The sequence below is a fragment of the Colobus angolensis genome, unplaced genomic scaffold, assembly GCF_000951035.1.
Source record: "Colobus angolensis palliatus isolate OR3802 unplaced genomic scaffold, Cang.pa_1.0 Scaffold200, whole genome shotgun sequence".
Classification (NCBI taxonomy): Eukaryota; Metazoa; Chordata; class Mammalia; order Primates; family Cercopithecidae; genus Colobus; species Colobus angolensis.
The window spans coordinates 6,678,402-6,702,492 of record NW_012115156.1 but is presented as its reverse complement, the minus strand read 5'-3'; the positions used below and the strand labels follow the sequence as shown (position 1 = coordinate 6,702,492).

Below are 24,091 nucleotides of genomic sequence, written 5' to 3'. Positions count from 1 at the left end.
TCAGCTTAAGGAGATTTTGGGCTGAGATGATGGGGTTTTCTAAATATACAATCATGTCATCTGCAAACAGAGACAATTTGATTTCCTCTTTTCCTGATTGACTATCCTTTATTTCTTTCTCTTGCCTGATTGCCCTGGCCAGAACTTCTAACACTATGTTGAATAAGAGTGGTGAGAGAGGGCATCCTGTCTTGTGCCAGTTTTCAAAGGGAATGCTTTCAGTTTTTGCCCATTCAGTACGATATTGGCTGTGGGTTTGTCATAAACAGCTCTTATTATTTTGAGATATGTCCCATCAAACCAAATTTATTGAGCGTTTTTAGCATGAAGGGCTGTTGAATTTTGTCAAAGGCCTTTTCTGCATCTGTTGAGATACTCATGTGGTTTTTGTCTTTGGTTCTGTTTATATGCTGGATTACATTTATTGATTTGCATATGTTGAACCAGCCTTGCATCCCAGGGATGAAGCCCACTTGATCATGGTGGACAAGCTTTTTGATGTGCTGCTGGATTCAGTTTGCCAGTATTTTATTGAGGATCTTTGCATCGATGTTTACCAGGGATATTGGTCTAAAATTCTCTTTTTTTGTTGTGTCTCTGCCAGGCTTTGGTATCAGGATAATGTTGGTCTCATAAAATGAATTAGGGAGGATTCCCTCTTTTTCTATTGATTGGAGTAGTTTCAGAAGGAATGGTACCAGCTCCTCCTTGTACCTCTGGTAGAATTCGGCTGTGAATCCATCTGGTCCTGGACTTTTTTTGGTTGGTAGACTATTAATTATTGCCTCAATTTCAGAAACTGTTATTAGTCTATTCAGGGATTCAACTTCTTCCTGGTTTAGACTTGGGAGGGTGTAAGTGTCCAGGAATGTATCCATTTCTTCTACATTTTCTGTTTTATTTGCATAGAGGTGTTTATAGTATTCTCTGATGGTAGTTTGTATTTCTGTGGGATCAGTGGTGATATCCCCTTTATCATTTTTTATTGTGTCTATTCGATTCTTCTCTCTTTTCTTCTTTATTAGTCTTGCTAGCGGTCTATCAATTTTGTTGATCTTTTCAAAAAACTAGCTCCTGGATTCATTGATTTTTTGAAGGGTTTTTTGTGTCTCTATTTCCTTCAGTTCTGCTCTGATCTTAGTTATTTCTTGCCTTCTGCTAGCTTTTGAATGTGTTTGCTCTTGCTTCTCTAGTTCTTTTAATTGTGATGTCAGGGTGTCAATTTTAGATCTTTCCTGCTTTCTCTTGTGGGCATTTAGTGTATAAATTTCCCTCAACACACTGTTTTTAACGTGTCCCAGAGATTCTGGTATGCTGTGTCTTTGTTCTCACTGGTTTCAAAGAACATCTGTCTTTGTTCTCACTGGTTTCAAAGAACATCTTTATTTCTGCCTTCATTTCATTATGTACCCAGTAGTCATTCAGGAGCAGGTTGTTCAGTTTCCATGCAGTTGAGCGGTTTTGAGTGAGTTTCTTAATCCTGAGTTCTAGTTTGATTGCACTATGGTCTGAGAGACAGTTTGTTATAATTTCTGTTCTTTTACATTTGCTAAGGAGTTTTTACTTTACTTCCAACTATGTAGTCAATTTTGGAAGAAGTGTGATGTGGTGCTAAGAAGAATGTATATTCTGTTGATTTGGGGTGGAGAGTTCTGTAGATGTCTATTAGGTCTGCTTGGTGCAGAGCTGAGTTCAATTCCTAGATATCCTTATTAACTGTCAAGACAGTCTGTTTTCAATATTAGACTAAAAACAGGATAAAAATGTATAAAACAGATTACATGTAAAACATTCGTGTAATCTTTGCAGAAACGTTTCTTGAGAAGATTGAAACCATTATACTCTCTACTGTTCATTTTGTAAAACCAATTCACTCATAAATAGCATAGATAAGAACACAGGCATTGAAGCCACAGTTCTTAGGTTCAGAATGTGGTTCCATAACTTACTAGCTACATGACCCTTGATATATAATATCTGTCTACGTTTATATACTTGTGTTATGAGGTTGCCGTGAGAGTATTAGTTAACACATATAAAGTGCCTGAAGCAATGCTAGTACATAGTAAATGCTAAATAAATATTAGCTGCTAGTATTTGCTATTGTTACTTTATATCAGAAAAAAAAAACTTCATGATTAAGGAAGATCTTATGAATGACACATACAAATCTGGCATCATTCTTATAGAACATCAACTACACAAAATTTCAGGTCTGAGATAGACTTGACGAGATTTTAACACAAAGTTACATCTGTGAATTAGGTCATGAAAACAACTGGGAACAAGAACTATTAAAATAATCATGCTTTTAATAGCAGATCAAATATATGTTCTATTGGTTAAAAAGTATGAAAATGTTGCTTTTAACCAATGTATTCTAATATGGTTATCCCTTACAAAGTAAAAAAAAGAAAAATTCATATTACATTTACTAGATACATCTAAACTAGTGGTTTTCAGACTGCAGGCTGTGACCCAAGGGTAGTAAATCCATTGAGTAAGTTACATGTAGCATTTTTTGTTCAATAACATAGAACAGCATCAAACAGAAAAGAAATCAGAGGGTATCACACTAATGGGAAGAACTGTTTCATAACATTTTTGCAGCAGTTAAAATATACATTTGTGTGTCTTGAAATGTGGTATACAACATATCTCTTACTGTGTCAAAGTGTCAAAAAGTTGGGGAAACATTGTTCTTTCTATATCAATGTGTAACATTTCATACATTAATCTGGACAAAAGCTTAGGTTTATTTTGCTTTTATAAATTTTATAATTCATATTACTAAAGTATACAATGAAGGGTAATATAATTAGCTGAAATTTTGTGGTCATTAAACATTTTTAAATGTTGCACAAGTATAAAATGGTAATAGGTTGTGGAGTTTTAGACAATAATCTTAAACTCAGTTAAAAGAAAAAAAAAAATACTGGCCTGGTGCCATGGCTTACACCTGTAATCCCAGCACTTTGGGTGGCCAAAGTGCGCAGAGACTGCTTGAGCCCAGGAATTCAAGACCAGCCTGGGCAATGTGGTGAAACCCCGTCTTATTTAAAAAAGAAAGAAAGAAAAGAAAAAAGAAAAAAATACCTATTTCTGTCTGGCATTTGAAAAATAGGGAAGAGAGACTACGGAATTTTCTTTATTAGGTGTTCTAATACCAGAAAAAGCAACGTGACGTGGTAAATAGATCATAGACTTCAGAATCTGACAGCCCAAGGCAAGAATCCCTGGTCTGTATCTTACTAGCTCTGTAGCCTTCAACAATTAACCTCTCAGCCTTGGTTTTCTTGTACTTCACAAAGTTTTAAGGGTGGATACACATTAAATACATAGAACTATACCTCAGATATTAGGTGGCCTCTCTGACCACCTAATACCATAGCTGGAAAACTTACAAAAAGCCAAATTTCTTACATGGACAAGGATAACCTCAAAGCCTATCTTGTGCACTAAGATGTACGCATCTTCATCCAATCATACCTGGAAGATAAACCAGATAGAGCTTTCTTGAGAATCTCAGGGGTTCTATCTGAGGATGCTGGAATTTCCGGAATATCAGAATCTGTTCTGGAATCCAAATCTCCATATCTGTCATCAATATCTGTTTCCTAAAATTAAAAAGACAAATTACTTCACAAAATCATGTTTAGAAAAGCACATGCTTGCCAATATATTCATTTATTGCTCAGGGTGTCACATCTCAGTTACATAATCTGAAACAAAGAAACAGCTATTAATTTATCTTGAATATCTTAGCACTGCTATACTTCTTTGTTAGGAAAGTTTGATTATCTTTGCTAAAATCTACTATTAATAATATGAAGGATAACTTTAAACAAAAGAAGCTCCCATATTTTCTAAATCAGAAATATACCCCTAAAACAGATACGTATTGTTTTGCCACTTACCTGGGAGATCCCGGTGTTAGTTCCATGTAGATTCTGATCGGCTGTTAAGAGTCCTTTTTTAAATTTGATTTCAATTAAAGCATCAAAAATAAGAGTAATATCTTACATGAGCATAGCAGTTCACATATATTTTTAAACATTTCAACTTCCATCATTTTTATTAGATCCTCGAGAGAGAATCCCAATTGAAGCAGGTCAAATGGACCTCATCTCTATTTTACTGGTAGGTAAACTATGATCAACAGCATTTGGTGATGATGTTTTTAAAGAAGTTATTTAAAACACAGACTGACTACTGAGTGCATGTACAGGAGCTACGTGAGGATGCTGGAGATGGCAGGGAGCTCTAGGCCTTTAGACAAAGGTAGCCACTGCAGAATTTCCAGGGATAGGGTGGTCAATGCAGTTTTCAAAACAGAAATGTCATCTAATGCTCAGTTTTAAAGTTGCTCATTCTGCCATAAGTCTCCACTGCCATGTTCTTTCCTCTTCTACAACCTCTCCCCACTCAGGCCCTACCCTTTCCATCCTATCCTGGCAACCTTCAGTTATGAGTGGTAAACACACAGACACCTTGGGAGAATGGCTTACAGGGGAGGAAACTGGAGTGAGGGCGTTGAACTAGGATAGAGGAAAAAGAATATTCCCTGGAGGCAAACACAAATAGACAGAGCACTGAGCAGGATATACAGCCTGAAATAATCCTAGGAATAAAAGCGCCCAACAATTCAGAATGTTGAGGATGTGCAATCCAAACTCTGCCCTTATTAGCTCCAAAACATCGGCAAATGTCATCACCCCTTTGAACTGTTTCTTCATCCCTAAAATGAAGCATTTAGTACAGTGCCAAGGACTTAGTAAATTCAAATAAACAGTAAGATAACATTATGATTGAATAGAGTCTTCTAATTCCTCATTAGGAGGCTCACCAAATATAATGTTAGCCTTTGGGAGTATTTTCAGTTTTAATAAAGCACTAATAAACTTTAGTTTACTCACTTTTTAAGTATACAATTACGAAATTAAATGTGTCAATGTACCCTAAATGACAAATGAGAAATAGAAATGTCAGATTCCCACTGTGACACCAAGAGTCAGTTGGCCCCGAAGCTGCTTAAATACAGAGATGGTAACTAATAAACAACCAGACAGAACATCCCATCAGAAAATGGCAGGCCACCTGCTGTCAGCCTGATAAGCCGCAGAGCTTGGACATCTGGAACAAGGGAAACACATCAGTTTTGTTTTGCTTTGTTTTTCCTTTTCCCTGCCACTTTCTTTTCATCTTTAATAACCCAGAGTATTGACAGGGGTGGTGTGAGGGGTAGTGGGGATGGTGACTAATGGAAGTGGTTCTCTAGGGCAGTATCACTATCCTACAAAAAGAGCATGAGACTAGGAATCAGGAGTTACCAGCCCTAATTCTACCTCTACTCTAACTAGCAGCAAGACAAACGGCAAATCACTTAATCTGAAGGAAACTCAGGCCTTGGTTTCCTTATTTATAAAATATTAAAACCATCCAGACTAGCATTCAAATTGTGCTCCTCAAAATACTAAAGTTCTCTGCAAGCCACTTTAAAGCCCACTTGGCAATAATGGTGACATGCTGCAACCCTACCCTCCCCACCCTCAACAAGGCTGCCCTGCTTTTATTTACATTATTTAAGCTTCTGGTTTCTATTTTATACCCTTTAGAGAAACACAAAATAAAAACTTAAATTGGACTAGGAGTCTATTTCATTCTAGTAATTAAAGAATACAAGATAATTTCCAAATAGTGGCATTTTGGAGCAATGTTACTCAATTATGAGAATGAGTAACAGGGCCCTTGTTTTACTGTATTTAATGTATAGACTTTGTTACAAAGCTGCCAGACTTGAAAAGGAAAATAAAAGTGTGAATGGAGGTCAGGGAAAAGAAGGAAGTACTATAATACTTTTAATGATCAAATAGAGCTATGCAGCATTGTGCACGTTGAATGAAGGTATTTTATTTTATTTATTTATTTATTTGAGATGGAGTCTCTCTCTGCCACCCAGACTGGAGTACAGTGGTACAATCTCAGCTCACTGCAGCCTCCACCTCCCAGGTTCCAGCGATTCTCCTGCCTCAGCCTCCCATGTAGCTGGGATTACAGGTAAGTCCCACCAGGCCCAGCTCATTTTTGTATTTTTAGTAGAGATGAGGTTTCGCCATGTTGGCCAGGCTAGTCTCAAACTCCTGACCTCAGGTGATCCACCCGACTTGACCTCCCAAGGTGCTGGGATTACAGGGGTGAGCCACCATACCTGAATGAAGGTATTTAAAATGTTTACAAGAACCTAAAAATTCGTAGCTGCTTCTTCTCAAGCTCATAATTTAAAGACAACGATCTTCAACTTTCTATCTTGGGCCTGTGTTCTCCCACCACCATGTGATCTCTCACGGACCCCGTACACCGATGACTCCCTGTAAACTTATGTCTCCGGCTTCCAACATGCCATCTCCAGCTGGTTTTCCACTGGCATCATCTGAAATTCAACATAGGCAACGGATTTCTCTCTCTTCCACATCAAAATGCTGCCTCCTTCTATAATTCCTTCTTTGGAGAAGATACCACCACCAATCCAGTTAACCAATTACTCAGGTCAGAAACTTAGACATCACCTTAACACTTGACATCTGCCTCCTTTAACCAACACATTCAGTCGGCACCAAGTCTGTCATTTGTCTTTCCCTCCATTTCTTTTTCTTTTGCCTTTTTTTTTTTTTTTTTTTTTTTGAGACAGGGTCTTACTCTGTCTCCCAGGCTGGAGTGCAGTGGCATGATCTTGGCTCATGGCAACCTCAGACTCCTGGGCTCAAACCATCCTCCCACCTTAGCCTCCTGAGTAGCTGGGACTAAAGGCATGCACCACTACACCTGGCTAATGTTTTTGGCATTTTTCATAGAAATGGTGTATCGCCACGTTTCCCAGGCTGGTCTTGAACTCCTGGGCTCAAGCAATCCATCTGCCTTGACCTCCCAAAGTGCTGGGATTACAGGTGTGAGCCACTGTGCCCAGCCTCCCTTCATTTCCATTCTCATTCACTGCTGCAAGCCTTGCTGAACATCACCTTCTTGTGTAAACATCTCAGAAGGCTTTTTTGGAGAAAATTTTCTAAAATTTCTATGAAAATGCAAAGAACATAGAAGAGTCAAACAAGTTTGGAAAAAAAATAAAGTTAAAGGACTTACATTACCTGTTTTCAAGAGTTCTTATAAAGCTACTGTAATCAAGACAATGTGGTACTGACATAATAGACAAAATGATCTATGGAAAAGAATAGTCCAGAAATAAATCTACATACATATGGTCAATGGATTAACAACAAAGTTGCAAAGGTAACTCAACAGACAGTACTGACACAATTTTAACAAAGAACCTTGATCCATACCTCACACCACAGATAAAAATTAAGTCAAAACAGATCACAGACATTTATATAAAGCTATAAATCTTCCATAAACTTTCTGGGACCTTGGTTAGGCAAAGATTTCTTAGTTTGATAAAATTATTATCCACCAAAAAAATGATAAATATAACTTCATCAAAATTAGAATTTTCTTTTTTCAAAAGACACTGTTAAGAGAATGAGAAGACAAGTCACAGAATTAAAGACACTTTCAAATCACATATCTAATAAAGGACTTGTAATCTGGAATACATAACGAACTCTCAAAATTCAACAAAGAACAACTCAATAAATGAACAAAATATTTGGGCAGACATTTCAGGGGCAATACACAGATGGTAAATAAATACACGAAAATATGTTCAACATTATTAGTCATTAAGGGAATGCAAGTCAAAATCACAGTGTGATTCTACTATACATCTATTAGAATGGGTAAAATTTTAAAACTGAACACACCAAGTTTTGGAGAAAATGTGGAGGAACTGAAAGGCTTGCACACTGCTGGTGAGAATGTAAAATAGTACAACCACTTTGGAAAACAGTATCACAGTTTTTTAAAAAATTACATATACAACCAACAACTGAACTGGCCATTTCACTCCTAGGTATTCATCCAAGATAATGGAAGTATAGATACAAGCAAAGACTTGTGCACAAATGTTCATGGTAGCTTTACTAGCAATGGCTCCAAACTAGGGACAACTCAAATAGCCAACAGGGAAATTGACAAATTATGTTACTTCCACACAGTGAAATATTCTCTTGTGATAAAAATAAGTGAGCAATTGATACATGGATGAATCTCAAAATAATTATGCTGAGTAAAATGTGCCAGACAAAATGTACATAAAATATGTATATATATGTATACATGTATATGTACATATATACACACATGTATTATATTATTCCATTTAAATAAAATTCTAGAAAATGCAAACTCATCTATGGTGCCAGAAAGCAGATTAGTAGGTGTCTAGGGATGAAAGAAGAACTACAAAAAGGGGAAAAGTTTTAGTGGTGATAGATTAGCTCATTATCTTGACTGTATGATGGCTTCATAGTCATAGGCATATATACATATATATATACATGTCAAAATTTGCCAAATTATATTTGCTATGGACTGAATGTTTCTGTCCCTGCCAAAAAACAAATTATACAATGAAGTGCAACTTTCCAATGTAATGTTATGTGGAGGTAACCTTTGTAAGATTATGAAGTCAGTTAGGGTGGAGACTCATGAATGGGTTTAGTGCCCTTATGAAGAGGCACAAGAGATAATCTCTCTACCACGTGAGGACACAGCAAGGTGTCAGTTTGCAAAGGGCTCTCAGCAGGAACCAAATTGGCCAGCATGTTGATCTTGAACATCCAGCCTCCAGATTTATAAGACATAAATTCCTGTTGTTTAGGCTATAGTATTTTCGTTATAACATCTTGAGCTAGGATAGCACTTTAAGTGTGTCCAATTTAGTGAATGTCATTTATAGTTCATGGGGACTCTTAAAGAGCAGTCCAGGAAAGAGAACTGAGGTGCTTTCCAATACTGGGGACAGAAAGGACAAGAACAAGGACATGTGGCTCAGGGAACAAAGGATACAGTTCATCAAGAGGATGATTCCATCATTACACACTGTACACAGGCTTCAAGATATGACACTGTACTCCATAAATATGTACCACTATTATGTCAGTTAAAGTAAAAAATAGCTGGGTGCAGTGGCAAGCAGCTATTTCCAGCTATTCAGGAAGCTGAAGTAGGAGGGCCTCTTGAACCCAGAAGTCCTGGGCAACATAGCAAGATCCCACCTCAAAATAAATTAATTAAAACAAGAATCAAAATTTTAAAAATAGATGATGGCTCCAAAAGGAAGTCTCTAAACAAATGAAGGTAAAGTAGTGGTTTAAAAATAAAACAAAGGATAATATATTAAATCACTCACACTTTTGTCTCTTTCACTACTGGCCCCTTAAAAAGTGAGTTAGAAAACCAGGGTCAGCTCTTCCGTCAAGGGTCCCTCGATGTGCACAACGATCCTTGTAGCTCAGTTCAGCATTAAGATTTGCAATTAAGCCAAAGGAAACTCACAGAGACATAGAGCTCCACACCTGAAAGGAGGCAGCCTTTTAAAAATCTTGAAACTGAAGAGTTTTACTTGAAAGAACATGAGGCTGTGTTCCTGATTTCAGCATTTTCTGTCTGTTTCTTCATGATTTTCATGTAAGCATGGATTTCTTCTCTTTCTCCCAGGAGTGGAAGTGAAGAAAAGGAACTGCTTTCTATCTGTGCTGGGGAGAAGGACTAAACTGACTTACTTCCTAGTGAGTCAGCAGTTTGGTGAACCAAGAGTGAGGAGGCTCAAGACCTCTATAAAGATAGAGAATGGTCAAGGGACTTAGTAACACTGTTTTGTTTGTTTCTTTCGAGACATGGTCACCCAGGTTGGAGTGCAGTGCACTATCACGGCTCACTATAACCTCACCCTCCCAGGCTCAAGCGATCCTCTCACCTCAGCCACCCAAGTAGCCGAGACTACAGCTGGAGCCACCACACCCAGCTAATTTTTTGTTATTTTTTGTAGGGACAGGGTCTCCCTATGTTGCCCAGGCTGGTCTCAAGCGATCCTCCCACCTTGGCCTTCCAAAGTGCTGGGATTACAGGTATGAGCCATTGCTCCCATAACACTGTATTTTATAAACAGAAATCTGGTTACCTCATTCATCAGCTCTGTGGTCCTATCCTACACTAATTAATTGTAATTGATAAAACCTCCTTATTTGTTTAAATTTGAACTGCAAAGGGAAAAACTGGTCCCCAAATCTTTCTCTGCAGCCCTGTTCTATTCCCCACTGAAGGAAGGAGGTGACTGGTTGGTTCAGAGAACCACCTTAGTAATCCAATCAGGAGTTACACTTTGTGGTGGATCTCAACGCCTGGATAAGAGAAAAACAAATGTGTCTCAGCATAACATACAATGCCTGAGTAAAACGCAAATCTGATTACATCATCCACCTACCTCCTCATCACAGGGTATAAACCCAGCCTCCTCTTACTCTCCAGCCAGGGCTTTGGCCACACCCATCCAGCCACTCCAGGCTCTGCAGAACTAAAGTTTCTGTGCTCCCCAGAGTGTGAACAGTCTTAGCCTCTCAATATTGTGCTACAGTATTCCCCTATTTATAACTTACGCTCTTCCGCTTTGAGCCTGGCTTTGCCTGATTGGTGCTATTTATCTTTAAGGTATCGACCTAGATGTAATTTTCTAGAAAACTCTTCTTCAGGGAGCCTGTCATGGGCAAAATATGCTTCCCTACCCACTCCCCCGACCAAGATATTCACGTCTTAATCCCAGAACATGTGAAGATGTTGATACAATGCAAGGGAAAATTAAGGAAGTGGACAGGATTAAATTTGCTAATCAACTGATCTTGAGGTGGTGAGCTTATCCTGGATTATACAGGTGAGTCTAATATAATCACAAGGGTCCTTATAAGTGGGAGACTGGAGGGTCAGAGTCAGAGAAGAGATGACAGAAGCAGCGGCACAGTGATGCTGGTTTTGAGCAAGGAGTAAGGGGCGACCAGCCAAGGTATGCAGTTAGCCTCTAGAAGCTAGAAAAGGCAAGAAAACAGATTTTCCCCTACAGCCTGCAGAAGGAACACGGTCCTACCAGGACATCTTCACTTTAGCCTAGGGATAGCCATTTCAGAGTTCTGACCTCCAGAACCATAAGGTAAGGTTATATTGTTTTAAGACACTAAGTTTTTAGGGATTTGTTTTAGCAGCAATCAGAAGCTAATGGAGCTCCTCAGCCCATTTTGTGCAGCTCTTTGCATGCCAACATTTGTATGACATGTTTTGATTGCCTGTTCACCCAGCAGTCTCACCCACCATGGCCATTCCTGCAACCAGGAGCTTGGTGAGTATGTGCTGAGGGAATTATGGCTGTCATCTCTCTATCCCCAAATGGAATCGGGCCAAGTCTTCCAAGCTACAATATTGCTGCTCTATTTTTTGCCATTCCTAAGATGCTATCTACAATATTCAAATCTTACTTAATTTTAAGTCCCATTTTAAGACTTTCCTAAATGTTTGGCTCCTTCTGATCTTTCTCCAGTGATATCCCATTCTATTATACATTAAGATCATACTACTTTGTATGGTTTCATGTATGTAAGTCTTAAATTCCAAATGAAGAATAAAGATCACTAGAAGCAAAAAAAATCCATGGAATTACACAAAAGAACGGAGAAAATTAAGGAGTTTCACTCAAAATCTGAATGATTACTGTCATCCCAAACTTGTTTTTTACCTGGGATCTTATTAATGATTGGTCCTCACAGGTATATCACTTTTTCAGGGCTAAGATAAATAATGCCTCTAGCTTTTCTGCCTTGCATTTATTTAGAGCAAAAAATAAGGACGGTTGGCCCCCTCACATTTGTGGGTTCCATATTCACGAATTTAACCAGCCTCAGATGAAAAATATTCAAAGGGAAAAAAAAGATGGTTGAATCTGTATTAAACATGTAGAGTTTTTTCTTGTCATTATTCTGTAAACAATACAGCATACTATATTGTACAACAACAGTATGCAACTATTTATGTAGAATTTACATTGTATTAGGTATTATAAATAATTGACAAATAAAAATAAAAGCCTAAGCCCCCCAGCTGACTGAACAAACCCCTTCTTGGCCAAAGGGACACCAGAGAAACTTCAGAAACTGAGTTCCAGCCATGATGGAACAGGAGGTTGGACATGCCTCAGTATGCCCCTTCCTCATTAACCTTTAGCCAGAATTCTTTCTGAAGGAGTAAGCAGAAACCAGCTCTAGAAAACAAGAAACAGAGTACCCTTTCTTTTATCACCTTTAGCCAATCATCTGAGGCTGCTACTGGACTCTTCCTCTTTGCAATTTTGATATGACAGCTTACCAATTTCACAATGCATCCCTTTCCTAAAAACGGACTGATTTTGGCCACCTCTTGGATGATATGCATTGAGGGTTTTCACGTCCTATGCTTCACCTTTGGGAGCACTTTGGGAGGCCAAGGCAGAAGGATTGCTTGAGCCAAGGAGTTTGAGACCAGTCTGGACAACATAGGGAGACCCCATCGCTACAAAAATATTTAAAAATTATCTGGGCATGGTGGTGCATGCCTGTGGTCCCAGGTACTCGGGAGGCTGAGGTGGGAGGATCACTTGAGCTTGGGAGGTTGAGCCTGCTGTGAGCCATGACCCATAGATATGGAGGGCCAACTATGTATATATGGCAAGATAAAGCAAACTTAGCAATCTCTTAATAACAGTTAAGTTCTAGGTATACTGATGATCATTGTCCTAACCTTTTAACATTTTTATATTGTTAAAAAGTTACAATAAAAAGGTAGGGAAAACTTCAAAACTAATATTGAGACTCAGGACATACTACCCTAAAATATGACTATAGGGAACTACAATATGCCACCCCAAAATATACTTCTTTGTTATATTTCAAGATAATAATTCTCAGAAACTGCAGACACATTACTAGCTCTGAAATGTTATTTTGTAAAAAAAATTTATATCTATAAAGGAAATCTACATTAGTAAAGTATTTGTATAAGGAAGATGGCTACTCTGAGACAGCTTTTATTACCTGAGAGATTAACTGCATAACAAGACAGCCTTTATTCACCATGCATTTCCTCCCCTTACCCTCCCAGAACTTACACGGCCAGAACCCCTTAGAAGCCTCAGCCCCTATTCCTTTCAGTATCTCAGGGTGCTATATAAACTTCAAAAATCTGACACTTCTTTTCTGTTTTGTTTTGAACATATGCAATTAAACAAGAGAAAAATGGTTTTGCTCTTAATTGTCTTATGTCAATTTAATTTGTAGCCCAGCCAAGAAACCTGGAAAGGTTTCACTCCCCTACACTAAACAATATATTGATTGAGGTGAGAAAAGAAAAATAGCTCTGAGCTGACCAGCTATGTGAGGTATGTAAAATTTATCAGGCCCCAGAGTATTGGACTTCAGTCACACCCCCACACCCGTGCCTGGGAGCAATTACTTAAAGGCATTTTGTTCCAGACTCACTGCCTCACCCCTTATCTTCCTGCAATTTATGATACAAAGAAAAACGTGTAGCCAATCAATAGTTTATTTTAATCTAAATTCTTATTAAACAACTTAGGAACTGCCTTTTCTTTTTTCCTTAAAAACCCACGTGTAGGCCAGCATGGTGGCTCATGTCTGTAACCCAGCACTTTGTGAGGCCGTGGCGGGTGGATCACTTGAGGTCAGGAGTTTGAGACCAGACTGGCCAACATGGTGAAACCCCGTCTCTACTAAAATACAAAAATTAGCCAGGCGTAGTGGAGTGCGCTTGTAATACCAGCTGCTCAGGAGTCCGAGGCAGGGGAATTGCTTGAATCTGGGAGACGGAGGTTGCAGTGAGCCAAGATTGCGTCACTGCACTCTAGCTTGGGCGACAGAGCAAGACTCTATCTAAAGGAGAAAAAACAACAACAACAAAAAAAAAAAAAAAAAAAAAAAACCTTGTAACTGCTGCTAATCAGAGTGTATACTCAAGGCAACTTGAATCTAAGCTCCAGAATGGCCATCCTCAAGCTTTGGGATCAAATAATCATACATTCGAAACTCATTATTTAGGGTGACAAGGATGCAAACATATGTTGTAAACCTATCAAGACAAGGAAGGAATACCTCTGAGAAGATAAGCCACCCAAGTCACTAGCTGGTATTCTTATCTTCTGTATACTTTGTATACCTTTTTGTATCAACTTTGTATTTATTAAAAGCAGTATACATTATTATAAATGAGACTACTACATGCAGCATTCCAGGGCACTATCTACGTTGACTTCTACATGAATAGTGTCCCACAGAATTGTTCGAAGCCTCAACTCTGAGACGGTTCAAGTACAAGCACAGTATAAGTAGGTGAAAAAATAAAAAGCACACCCTTGAAAGACAAGTCTAATTTGGTTTCCCAAATCTGGATTTTCATATATTAAGATAAAATGTGAAGTTCCAGATGGGCTTAATAAATATTCATTGACCCACCGACAGCCCCACATTGTTTGTGAAATGATCTGCTTGGGACTGGAAGGTAGCAGTGAGCCAAAACTTAACTGTCAAGGTGTCTGATCCCACCTGGGCCACACAGGTAATGAAGTCAGATTGGCCACATCAGCCTTGCAGAAAGCTCTTAAATAGCTGGTCATGGTTTCCGGCAAATAAAGGGAACTGCAACCATAGCCAGGAAGCAAAAAAGCAACACTGCTTTCTTAGCTGCTAAGTTTGCAAAAAGCAGCTATAATTTCCATAGATATGAGCTCCTCATTCTGGACTGGACTCTTTTTTCTCCCATCCTGTGCCTTTCAATTTCATATTTTAAAAGTTTAAAATCTTGATAGTTCTGAGAAAGTCTTAAGCAAACAAACATTCAATGACATGTCCTGAAAAATATCTTTCACCTCTTTTTGAGGATAAGAAAATAAGTAAATACTTAGATAATAAACTTGGCATATCTCAGGACGATCAAAAACCAATTGGTCAGCCAGACACAGTGGCTCATGCCTGTAATCCTAGCACTTTGGGAAACTGAGACAGGTGGATTACTTGAGGTCAGAAGTTCAAGATCAGCCCAGCCAACATGGTGAAATCCCATCTCTACTAAGAAATACAAAAATTAGCTGGGCTTTGTGCTGCATGCCTGTAATCCCAGCTACTTGAGAGGCTGAGGTGGGAGAATTGCTTGAAATGGGGGGGCGGGGAGCTTGTAGTGAGCCAAGATTGTGCCACTGCACTCCAGCCTGGGTGACAGAGTGAGACTCTGCCTCAAAAAAAAACCAAAAACAAACAAAAAAAATTGGTCATTAATTAAATTACTTCCTCTCCATTTCTAGAGTCGTTTCAAAATGTGATGTCATTCTCATTAAGTTCTGAAACATTTCTCAACCAAGTAAAGTATAAACAGCTATAAAATGAAATAAAAGCTAATGATTTCTTGTAATTGATCATAAGTAAGCGAGGAAATACTTGAAGTGCTGTTTTAAATCTAGGCGCCTGAAATCACCCAATTACAGGCTTTCAGCTAAAAATGTCTAATCCAATGCCTATATTTCACAGACTCAAACAGACCAAATTAGGCCAAAATCACACAAGGTAGTAACAGAGTAAGATTCTTTTTAATGTTTTAGTTGATTTTATACATTTAGGACCACACATCAGATTTCTCATTTACATTTTTAAATTAGAAAATGTAAGGTAAATCCTGGCTCTAAATACTGTGATGCTGAGCAGGGCATTTAGGCTGTCAAATTCCAATTTTCTCATATGTAAACTAAACCTATCTCCCTTGCCTATACAATTGTTAAGAGACTAAAATTGATTTTAAGTATAAGCAAGTATTTTGCAAATTACAAATTATTTTGCACTAAAAAATTAGTTTATATCATTATTCCATGCAGTGAAAGTCCATAATTCAAGAGACTAATATATTCTACAATTAGTTGTTGAGCAACAAACAAATCCTGACACCACCTCTTTTCTCAAAGAGTATAAAACAGCCACAAAAAAATAACATTCAAGCAGTGTCTTGCTTATAATAGGCACTCAACAAGTATTTACTGAATGCACGGAACCAAACCAAGCCTTAAGAAATATGTTTGTAATTCCCTAAATGACCTATGTTCTTTACACTGCACTAAAATCTGTATTTTTGGAAAAGACATCCCCAAATACAGAATGGTTAAAGGAAAACAAACACACCAAACCCCTGTATTTATCTGTGTTATCTGGGAAGAAACGTGAGAGCCTGTTTTACAAAAATGAAATTCATAAACACATAAAGAATACTCATACTACGTGTATATATCTTAATTTTTCTTCATAATTTCCCAGAGCACATTAAATTGTTCCACTTCTCCCCAGTATATTTTGACAAACAAAATACTGTTCGCATTAAAAGGGAAAAGAAACTTTTATTTTGAAGAATATGAGTCTCATTAAATTATCAGGCCCAGAGAGGCGTTTAAAATGTGTCAGCAGTCATGTCTCTCACCCTTTGAGCTAAACAACATAGCCACTTGCTGTGTTGGCTCTGGACTGATACCAAGTAGCCATAAAATACCATATACTAGACACTGTAACTCATACCTTACATTTTAAAACTGAATAGCCAATCACTCATCAATATTATCTCTGTAAGGCAATGAGAATTCCTGTCAAACAACTTTTACCAGCCCATTCCTTGCTCCCTTTTGCCTTTAAAAACTTGCTTATAAGAAAGGCCAACCAAGGCACTCACCCAGGCAACTTGGAAGTATGTCCCAGACAGTGTACTCACTTTGGCTCAAGTAAAGTCTTTAAAGTTGGCTCAAGTATTGTCTTTAAATTCTATGTTGCACCTCAGCTTTTTCCTCAGGATGACAGCATCAAAAAAACCCACTGTGGTACACATCCAAAGCTTGATGTAGCTGATGACCTTCTACGGTAATATCTCTCAAAATAACAAGAAAATGAATTGTTTAAAGATCATAAACAGCAAGTGAAAATTCATGTGGTAACCCTCAGATATTCTTTAGAAATCTCAAGTTAACTACCGTTCCTAACCTGCACATAGCTTACCGTTATATTACCATGCCTTTAGATTCACTCTTTCGTTAGTATAACTTGAGTATTCCTGGAAACTCTTGCTAGAAGTTCATGTTATTTACAAGAATTTCTAAAAGACACATCAACTCTATGAAAGGAAGCATCAACGAACAGTTTAGTCCTAAGACTCTTTGAAAACTTTTGCCTCAAAATCCTTATCTGGCTTATCCACCAATCCCAGACTGTTATATTGTGACCCTTACCCAATCCTAATCAATTCCCCACATTGAAAGACCTGTCTTAGGCCAGGTGTGGTGGCTCACGCCTGTAATCCCAACACTTTGGGAGGCCGAGGCAGTCAGATCACAAGGTCAGGAGATTGAGATCATCCTGGCTAACATGGTGAAACTCCATCTCTACTAAAAATACAAAAAAATTAGCCAGGCATGGTGGCGGGCGCCTGTAGTCCCAGCTACTTTGGGAGGCTGAGGCAGGAGAATGGCATGACCCAGGAGGCAGAGCTTGCAGTGAGCCGAGATCACGCCACTGCACTCCAGCCTGGGCAACAGAGCGAGACTCCGTCTCAAAAATAAAATAAAATAAAATAAAAAATAAAAGACCTGCCTTAAATCAAACTTCCAATTCTCAAATAAGTTACACCTTGCTTCTCCCCCTCTGAAATACTACTAAGGCTCTGTGGAAGTGTTCCTCACTGCAGTAAGCTAAAAACCTAGCTCTGTCTTATCACTTGGCTGGGTTGCTGATATTTTGGAAGCCAACATTTTTTTAAAATGTTATTAAATGAAATGAATATGCTGTGCATGATAAAAGCTGAATCATGGAAAATTACTTAGGTGGTAATACTGACTGATAATTCATCAACAATTAGGGAGTATCAGCCCAAATGGTAGTCCAGAAATCTAGATCTAAGCCATTAATATTTTACTAATGTTTTATTAATGGCTTAGATCTAGATGAAAAACAGTAGAAAATGTTCATTACACTTACAGGTGACATTAGCACAACCTATAGTGAAGTGCACCAAAATGAAAAAGTAATTTACAAAAACACACTAAGGCTTTTACAAAAACAAAATAAAGTAGACAAAATGCAGTGCTGAATCCCGGATTGCATTCCAGGGCAGTAAATGGACAGTGGAACCACCAGTGAATTTCCGAATAGTATCTGCAGTCTAAGATGCTATGATAGCTATGTTAATTTCTTAAGTTTTGACCAATGTACCACGGTTATACAAGATACAAACCTTAGGGGAAAGTTGGTGAAAAGTACACAGAAATCTTTGTAATGCTTCTGTAAATGAAACCAACCATCTTTACAAAAACTATAACGGTGAAAAAAAATCTGACCTAACCAACTCTACCTTGCCTTTAACCTTCAAGATGCCCATGGTCATTCCCAAGTGAGGACCAAGCTAACTTTGGAAGAAATTTAGTTTATAGGTTAAATGGTAATAGCTCTTCCCTAAACTAAACTGCCTTTATGAAACTAATAATAGGTCACAAGTTTAGGATTATGAGAGGGGGACTGAATTTTGCTGTGATTACATGTAAACAATTACCAGCCACTGCTCTGGAAATCACAAGATTTGCAACTTCTACAATTACTTCTATACATAATACCACTATTAAATAAGCTAAGATTCGCCTTTTAAAAGACAGACTACTTTCAGATTTTTATATTTCTGATGACTGGATAAGTCCCCCAAACCAGCAACTCCTGTGGCCCCCCCACCCAGAACTGGACTCAGTATACAAGGACCGTTTTCCATACTCCTGTAATTTGCCTCCCCAGCCAATCAGCAGCATCCATTCTCTAACTGCTGCACACCAAACTATCTTTCAAAAAGCCTAGCCTCCAAATTTTTAGGGAGGTTAATTTGAGTAATAATAAAACTCCGGCCTCCTGTTTAGCCAGTTCTGTGTGCATTAAACTGTTTTTTTCTATTGCAATTCTCCTGTGTTGATAAACCAGTTCTATCTGGGCAGCAAGCAAGAAAAACCTGTGGGGTGGTTACAGAAATCAAAGTTGTTTCAAAATTAAAAGTTTATTTGAAAATAATAATGTATTTATGAAAGAAGCTGCACACATCTCAAACGGAGGACAGAAGTTAACTGATCTCTGGATTGTTTTCCCCTCAACTTCACAAATCAAAATCTCTAAGTAGCAGCCCCATGCACAAACACACAGGGACCTTACCTGAAAGCACACTATTCCATGTGTGCTCCCCTTGACTGGCCACAGCTTCAATGTGCACCCTCTTTTCTCTCACTTCAGGGTCTAGCAAGTGAAGGAAATCAGAATATTTCACCCCAAATTATACTTCTTTGACATATTTTGAGATGGCTGTTCTGAGGGTCTGCAAACAAATAGCCCTGCAAAGCTGTCTGTTGTGAGGGAGATTTGCATCTGTAGAGAAAATCTGCATTGATGCAACCTGGCCTTCTCTGAGGTTCTCTCTTGTCTGGATCTAGGAAAGATTAACTGAGAGTCTGACACCTTTAAAGGTCTGAAAGAAATATTCACCATCTATTGTCTCTGAGGGCTGCTCCCTATGAGGTTTCATCTACATGACAGGACCACCTTTGCCTCAAGATGGTATACAAGCTTCTGTGCCTCCTTCTGGGGTTCAGGTAATCACTCTGTCTCCCTCCTCCCATCCCACACATTAATAAATTTGTATGCCATTTCTCCAATTAATCTATCTGTTGTCAGTTTTTTCTTGCAAGTCTTCAGAGGGCAGAGGGGAAGTTCTCCCTTGGTCTCTACATAAGTCAGGTCTTAGCTCTTTCCCTTTCAATGCTCATTCCCACTCAACCCATCAGATCTTCACCAGCCCACTTCCCTGCTGAGCTGAATCTGTGGTCATTCACTTCAATCCTGGTTTCGCTGACTCTCTAATTCCCTACATCCTGGACCTCTGGCACTCCCCAGGCCTAAATCACTCCCATTGCTTTTCTTCTTCTCAGCTATTAAATGGGGATATTCCTAACACACAGTCACACAACACCAAATGCGACTGGAACACATTTGAACTGTCATTTTTGGGAAGTGTGATAGGAAATGACCAAAAGGTAACTATTATAGAACTATACAGAATTATCAAACTCAGTGAAGATTCAACTGAACACAAATTTATTGTTTATAATTTAATTGTATATATACCAAACTATATATAAATATATACAAATATATATGAATTGAGTTAAACCAAGTTGTTTCTAAGATCCCTTGAAGCTCATTGGTTCTGAGTTCCTACCTTACTAACTGAAGGCATCGAACACTTGATCTTCTCCTTTCTGCTTTTCAAAATGTTCCTGTATCCACCCTTCATTCCGTCTTTCTTTTCTTAAGGAAGGGACATGCATCCCTCTTTCCTTTCCTTGGATATCCCAATAATCCACAGTCTCTACCCCATGTTTGCTTTCTTTTTCCTAGGGCCTACCCATTGTCTTCAACATCTTTACTCATTTGACTTTCATACAAACATATATCTCCCCTCCTCTGAAAAGAAAAATCTTCATTAATCCTCCTGTCTCTCTAGGTGCCATCCTGTATTCCTTTCACTGCCACTTTATAACAATAACTACCAACATTTCACCTCTCAATTTCCTCAACCTAAACCTGCTTCTACTTAGATCTTTTGCTAAACTCCATGTTCTGTCTCAGGCCTTATTCCTAAGTACTACTGATGATGTCCTCTAAGCCAGGGGTCCCGAACTCCCAGGCCACAGACCAGTACCGGCCTGTTAGGAGCTGGGCCTGTTGGGAACCCGGCTGCACAGCAGGAGGTGGGTGGCCTGTGAGCAAAGCTTCCTCTGTATTTACAGCCACACCCCATCACTCGAATTACCACCTGAGCGCTGCCTCCTGTCAGATCAACAGCAGCATCAGATCCTCACAGAAGCCTGAACCCTGTTGTGAACTGCACATGCAAGGGATCTAGGCTGCATGCTCCTTACGAGAATCTAATGCCTGATGATGTCACTGTCTCCCATCACCCCCAGGTGGGACTGTATAGTTGCAGGATAACAAGCTCAGGGCTCCCACAGATTCTATATTATGGTGAGTTGTATAATTATTTCATTATTTATTACAATGTAATAATAATAGAAATAATGTGCATAATAAATGTAATGTATTTGAATCATCCTGAAACCATCCCCCTGACCCCATCCGTGGAAAAAAGTGTTTTCCACAAAACTGATCCCTGGTGCCAAAAAGGTTAGGGACCACTGCTCTAAGCAATGCCTCCTCCTTTTGCTCTCAGGACCTTCATTATCTCTTCCTCTGTATCTCCAACCCTGTGCCTAGAATGCTGATTCAAGAAAAAACTCAACATGTCCTTTGCCTAGAACACCCAACCCAAATCCTTGTAAACCTAGTGAGTCCCAGGAATCTTTTCACTCCCAGTTTAATCCTTACCTACTGTTTACAGCTTTCCCGGCAGTGTCCAGGTAGAGGCCAAGCATGCCCTCTATGCTAACAATGAGCCTTGTACAGACTTTTAATAAATCGAGTAACTCATGTATGTCTCCTGCGGGGTGCCTTGAAGGGGTCCCTTGTCATTTTTCAAGTACCACTCCAACATTTAACACTTGGGAACATTCCCCTGCAGGTAAGAAGTATTTTTTTCACTTGCTAATTATCTGGAGTACAGAGCCTTCCCTCAGCACAAGTCACTTCCCTCAGCACAAGTCACCAGTCCAGAACAAAGGGAGTGTCATGTTAATAACACCATTATTAAAAGACTACAAAATGGCAACGCATGGGAGTGTATTATAATAGCAGAATATATTGTATCTCCTTCACTTCTTTGACAAATTCCCCAAGAGTTTGGCCTTTACTGCAACAGAACAGAGAAGGCCCTTAATGAGTTTGAATTGACCAAATATTAACCAGCCTCCAGTGTGCAAACTGATTTTAAAATAGCCCTTGACCTGGAAATATAGGTGTATTCAAATACACACCCTGATAAGAAAGGACAGACAGGGATAGAGTTCAACATCTATAAGCTTGCCAAGTCAAAAGTTCCTTGTGATAAACTCTAAAAGTAGAGCAGTATTTTAGATAGGGTTTGAATATGTTCATCCTTGTCTAAGAAATCTTGACAAAACAGGTTACATATAGCAAAGTCTACTTTCAGAAAACAAAATCCAGCTGGACATGTGTTAATGAAAAGCAACAGTACTGCACTGATAAATAAATAAATATGCAGCGAGGCAACCCAGTCACAGTTAGTTAGAGACAACAGTTCTAATGAGTCAAATCACACCACAGAAGTAGTTTCCATTCCATTTTAAATACATTATGGTGTTTAAAAAAAAAAAAAAAAACTTAATTCCAAAGGTATTTTATGCATGGCTTCCTGAACATCTTTTATCTTAATAAAAGGTTGTTAGTTTTGTCGCGTTAAGGGAGTCAATATAGAGAAGCTGGTATTTCCTTGACGCTAAACTATACCGGAGCTAAAAACAAAACAAAAAACAAATCCCAACCTAATTAATTCTATTTTGGGTCTAGTTTCCAAGGCAGTTTTCACAAAGGCTATTCTCAGCCCACTGTTTCTAGTTTTGTAACTTCAACCTTCAGTAGCTGGAAATTGTTATATTTTGGGTAATTCCTTGACACATATGTTCTATTACAGACTCATTTTATTCTACTTACTATCAAGGGTAAGGGGGAAAAAGTGTCACTCCATTGATTCTAAAGTTTTAGTCCTAAGAATCACGTTTGTGTTTATTTCGTGGTATCATGTGATATGTTCCTATTAGGGCTTTGTAATTTGGGTTACATCAATTTCATCAACATCAACTTTCAGGTGGAATCCTTCCCAAATCAGAACTGCCAGCCAGTCTCAGCAACCACATAAATCAGAAGAAAAGGAATCAGGAAACTTAGATTCTAGTTTCAAGAGGCACGAACTTGACCTTGGGCAATTCACCTCACTTCTGTAATTCAAATGGCAATGCCTGCTTCCAAAGTATGCTTCTAGAAACAGTTTATGTGTTTTGGGTTTCTCAAATAAAACGGAATTTTCTAAACAGACGGTTTGATACAACAATCTATTCTCCGGCCCAATTTCCCAAACCATCCAGTCCATAAGGTCATAAAACTGCATTTCTTCACAAGTTCTTACTTGCACCACTGTATTACCAAACACGCCCGAATTCCTTTTCTAGCTTTAAACAGATGGTAATATCACATGTACTTATCCTTAAATGTGAAAGAAGAGTAATCTATAGAAAAGACAGTGAAAAGTCTTCATGAATTAACGTGTCGGGTTAAATGAAATCTACTGGTAGACACAAGAATTGCACTGTCTGCCGTGTACTCAAAAGAAGCTGGAAGATTACTATTATGTCACGTGCATGATACCCTCAAACCTCCAAAATCTATCATACTGAAAAAGGACGGAGAAGATAAAAGTGCAGATGGGATAGCGCGAGAAGCCAAGCCTCTCGCGTCAGGATCCAATGAAATGATATAGCCGACGGTGGCACGTCTCTATAGAGTCCTTTCTAACTTTGTTCCCTCTACTGAGAAGAGGGGTGAGGTGGCAGCTACTAACTGCAGCCCCTAGGAGGGCAGGTTCCATCCTGATTCCAGCGTCGGCCCCAGATCCTGAAGAAAGGACCGGAAGGGGATGAAACTAAACTGTAAGCCGTGTTGAGTAGCTCATTTATCCCAGGCAGCTGCCGCGGTCATCCTGGGAACCGCACCGCCACTGGGATCCCGGGTCCCGACCCCCTCTGGGAAAGGAGGAAGCAGTGCCAGGCAGGCAGGAAGGTGCACGAGCAGCCTGCAGCCTCACCTGACGCTCGACGGGCCCCACCCTTGCTCTCAGGTGTCCCGCTTCCAACCAGGACCCAGCCAGGGCGCGGCGTCCGCCTCTCGCGGTTCCACTTACTTTGTCGCTGGTGCTCTCGGTTTCGTGGTCGCCGCCGGCCGCCTCTCCCTCACGGGGTGGCGGCGACACCGCTTCCCCGGGGCCGGGGCAGCTTCCCCGGTACCTCAGCTCCAACATCTTCCGCTCCCGCGCTGCCGTGGCGGCCTCCTCAAGCACCCCGAAACCCGAGCTGCGCGCGGGGTTCTGCAGG

General features: G+C 39.3%; 1 protein-coding gene across 1 annotated transcript in view; it reads right to left on the bottom strand.

Moving 5' to 3' along the window:
- The window catches only part of CDS1 (CDP-diacylglycerol synthase (phosphatidate cytidylyltransferase) 1), a 70,518-nt gene extending 46,433 nt beyond the window's left edge, over positions 1–24,085 (bottom strand). Inside the window, exons 1-2 of the mRNA XM_011941787.1 lie at positions 23,902–24,085; positions 3,490–3,617 (exon numbers count right to left, since the gene is read on the bottom strand). Of these exons, the coding sequence (XP_011797177.1) occupies positions 3,490–3,617; positions 23,902–24,018 (245 nt within the window). The 5' untranslated portion in view covers positions 24,019–24,085. The remainder of the gene's footprint in view (positions 1–3,489; positions 3,618–23,901) is intronic.
- Positions 24,086–24,091: the final 6 nt, after the last annotated feature.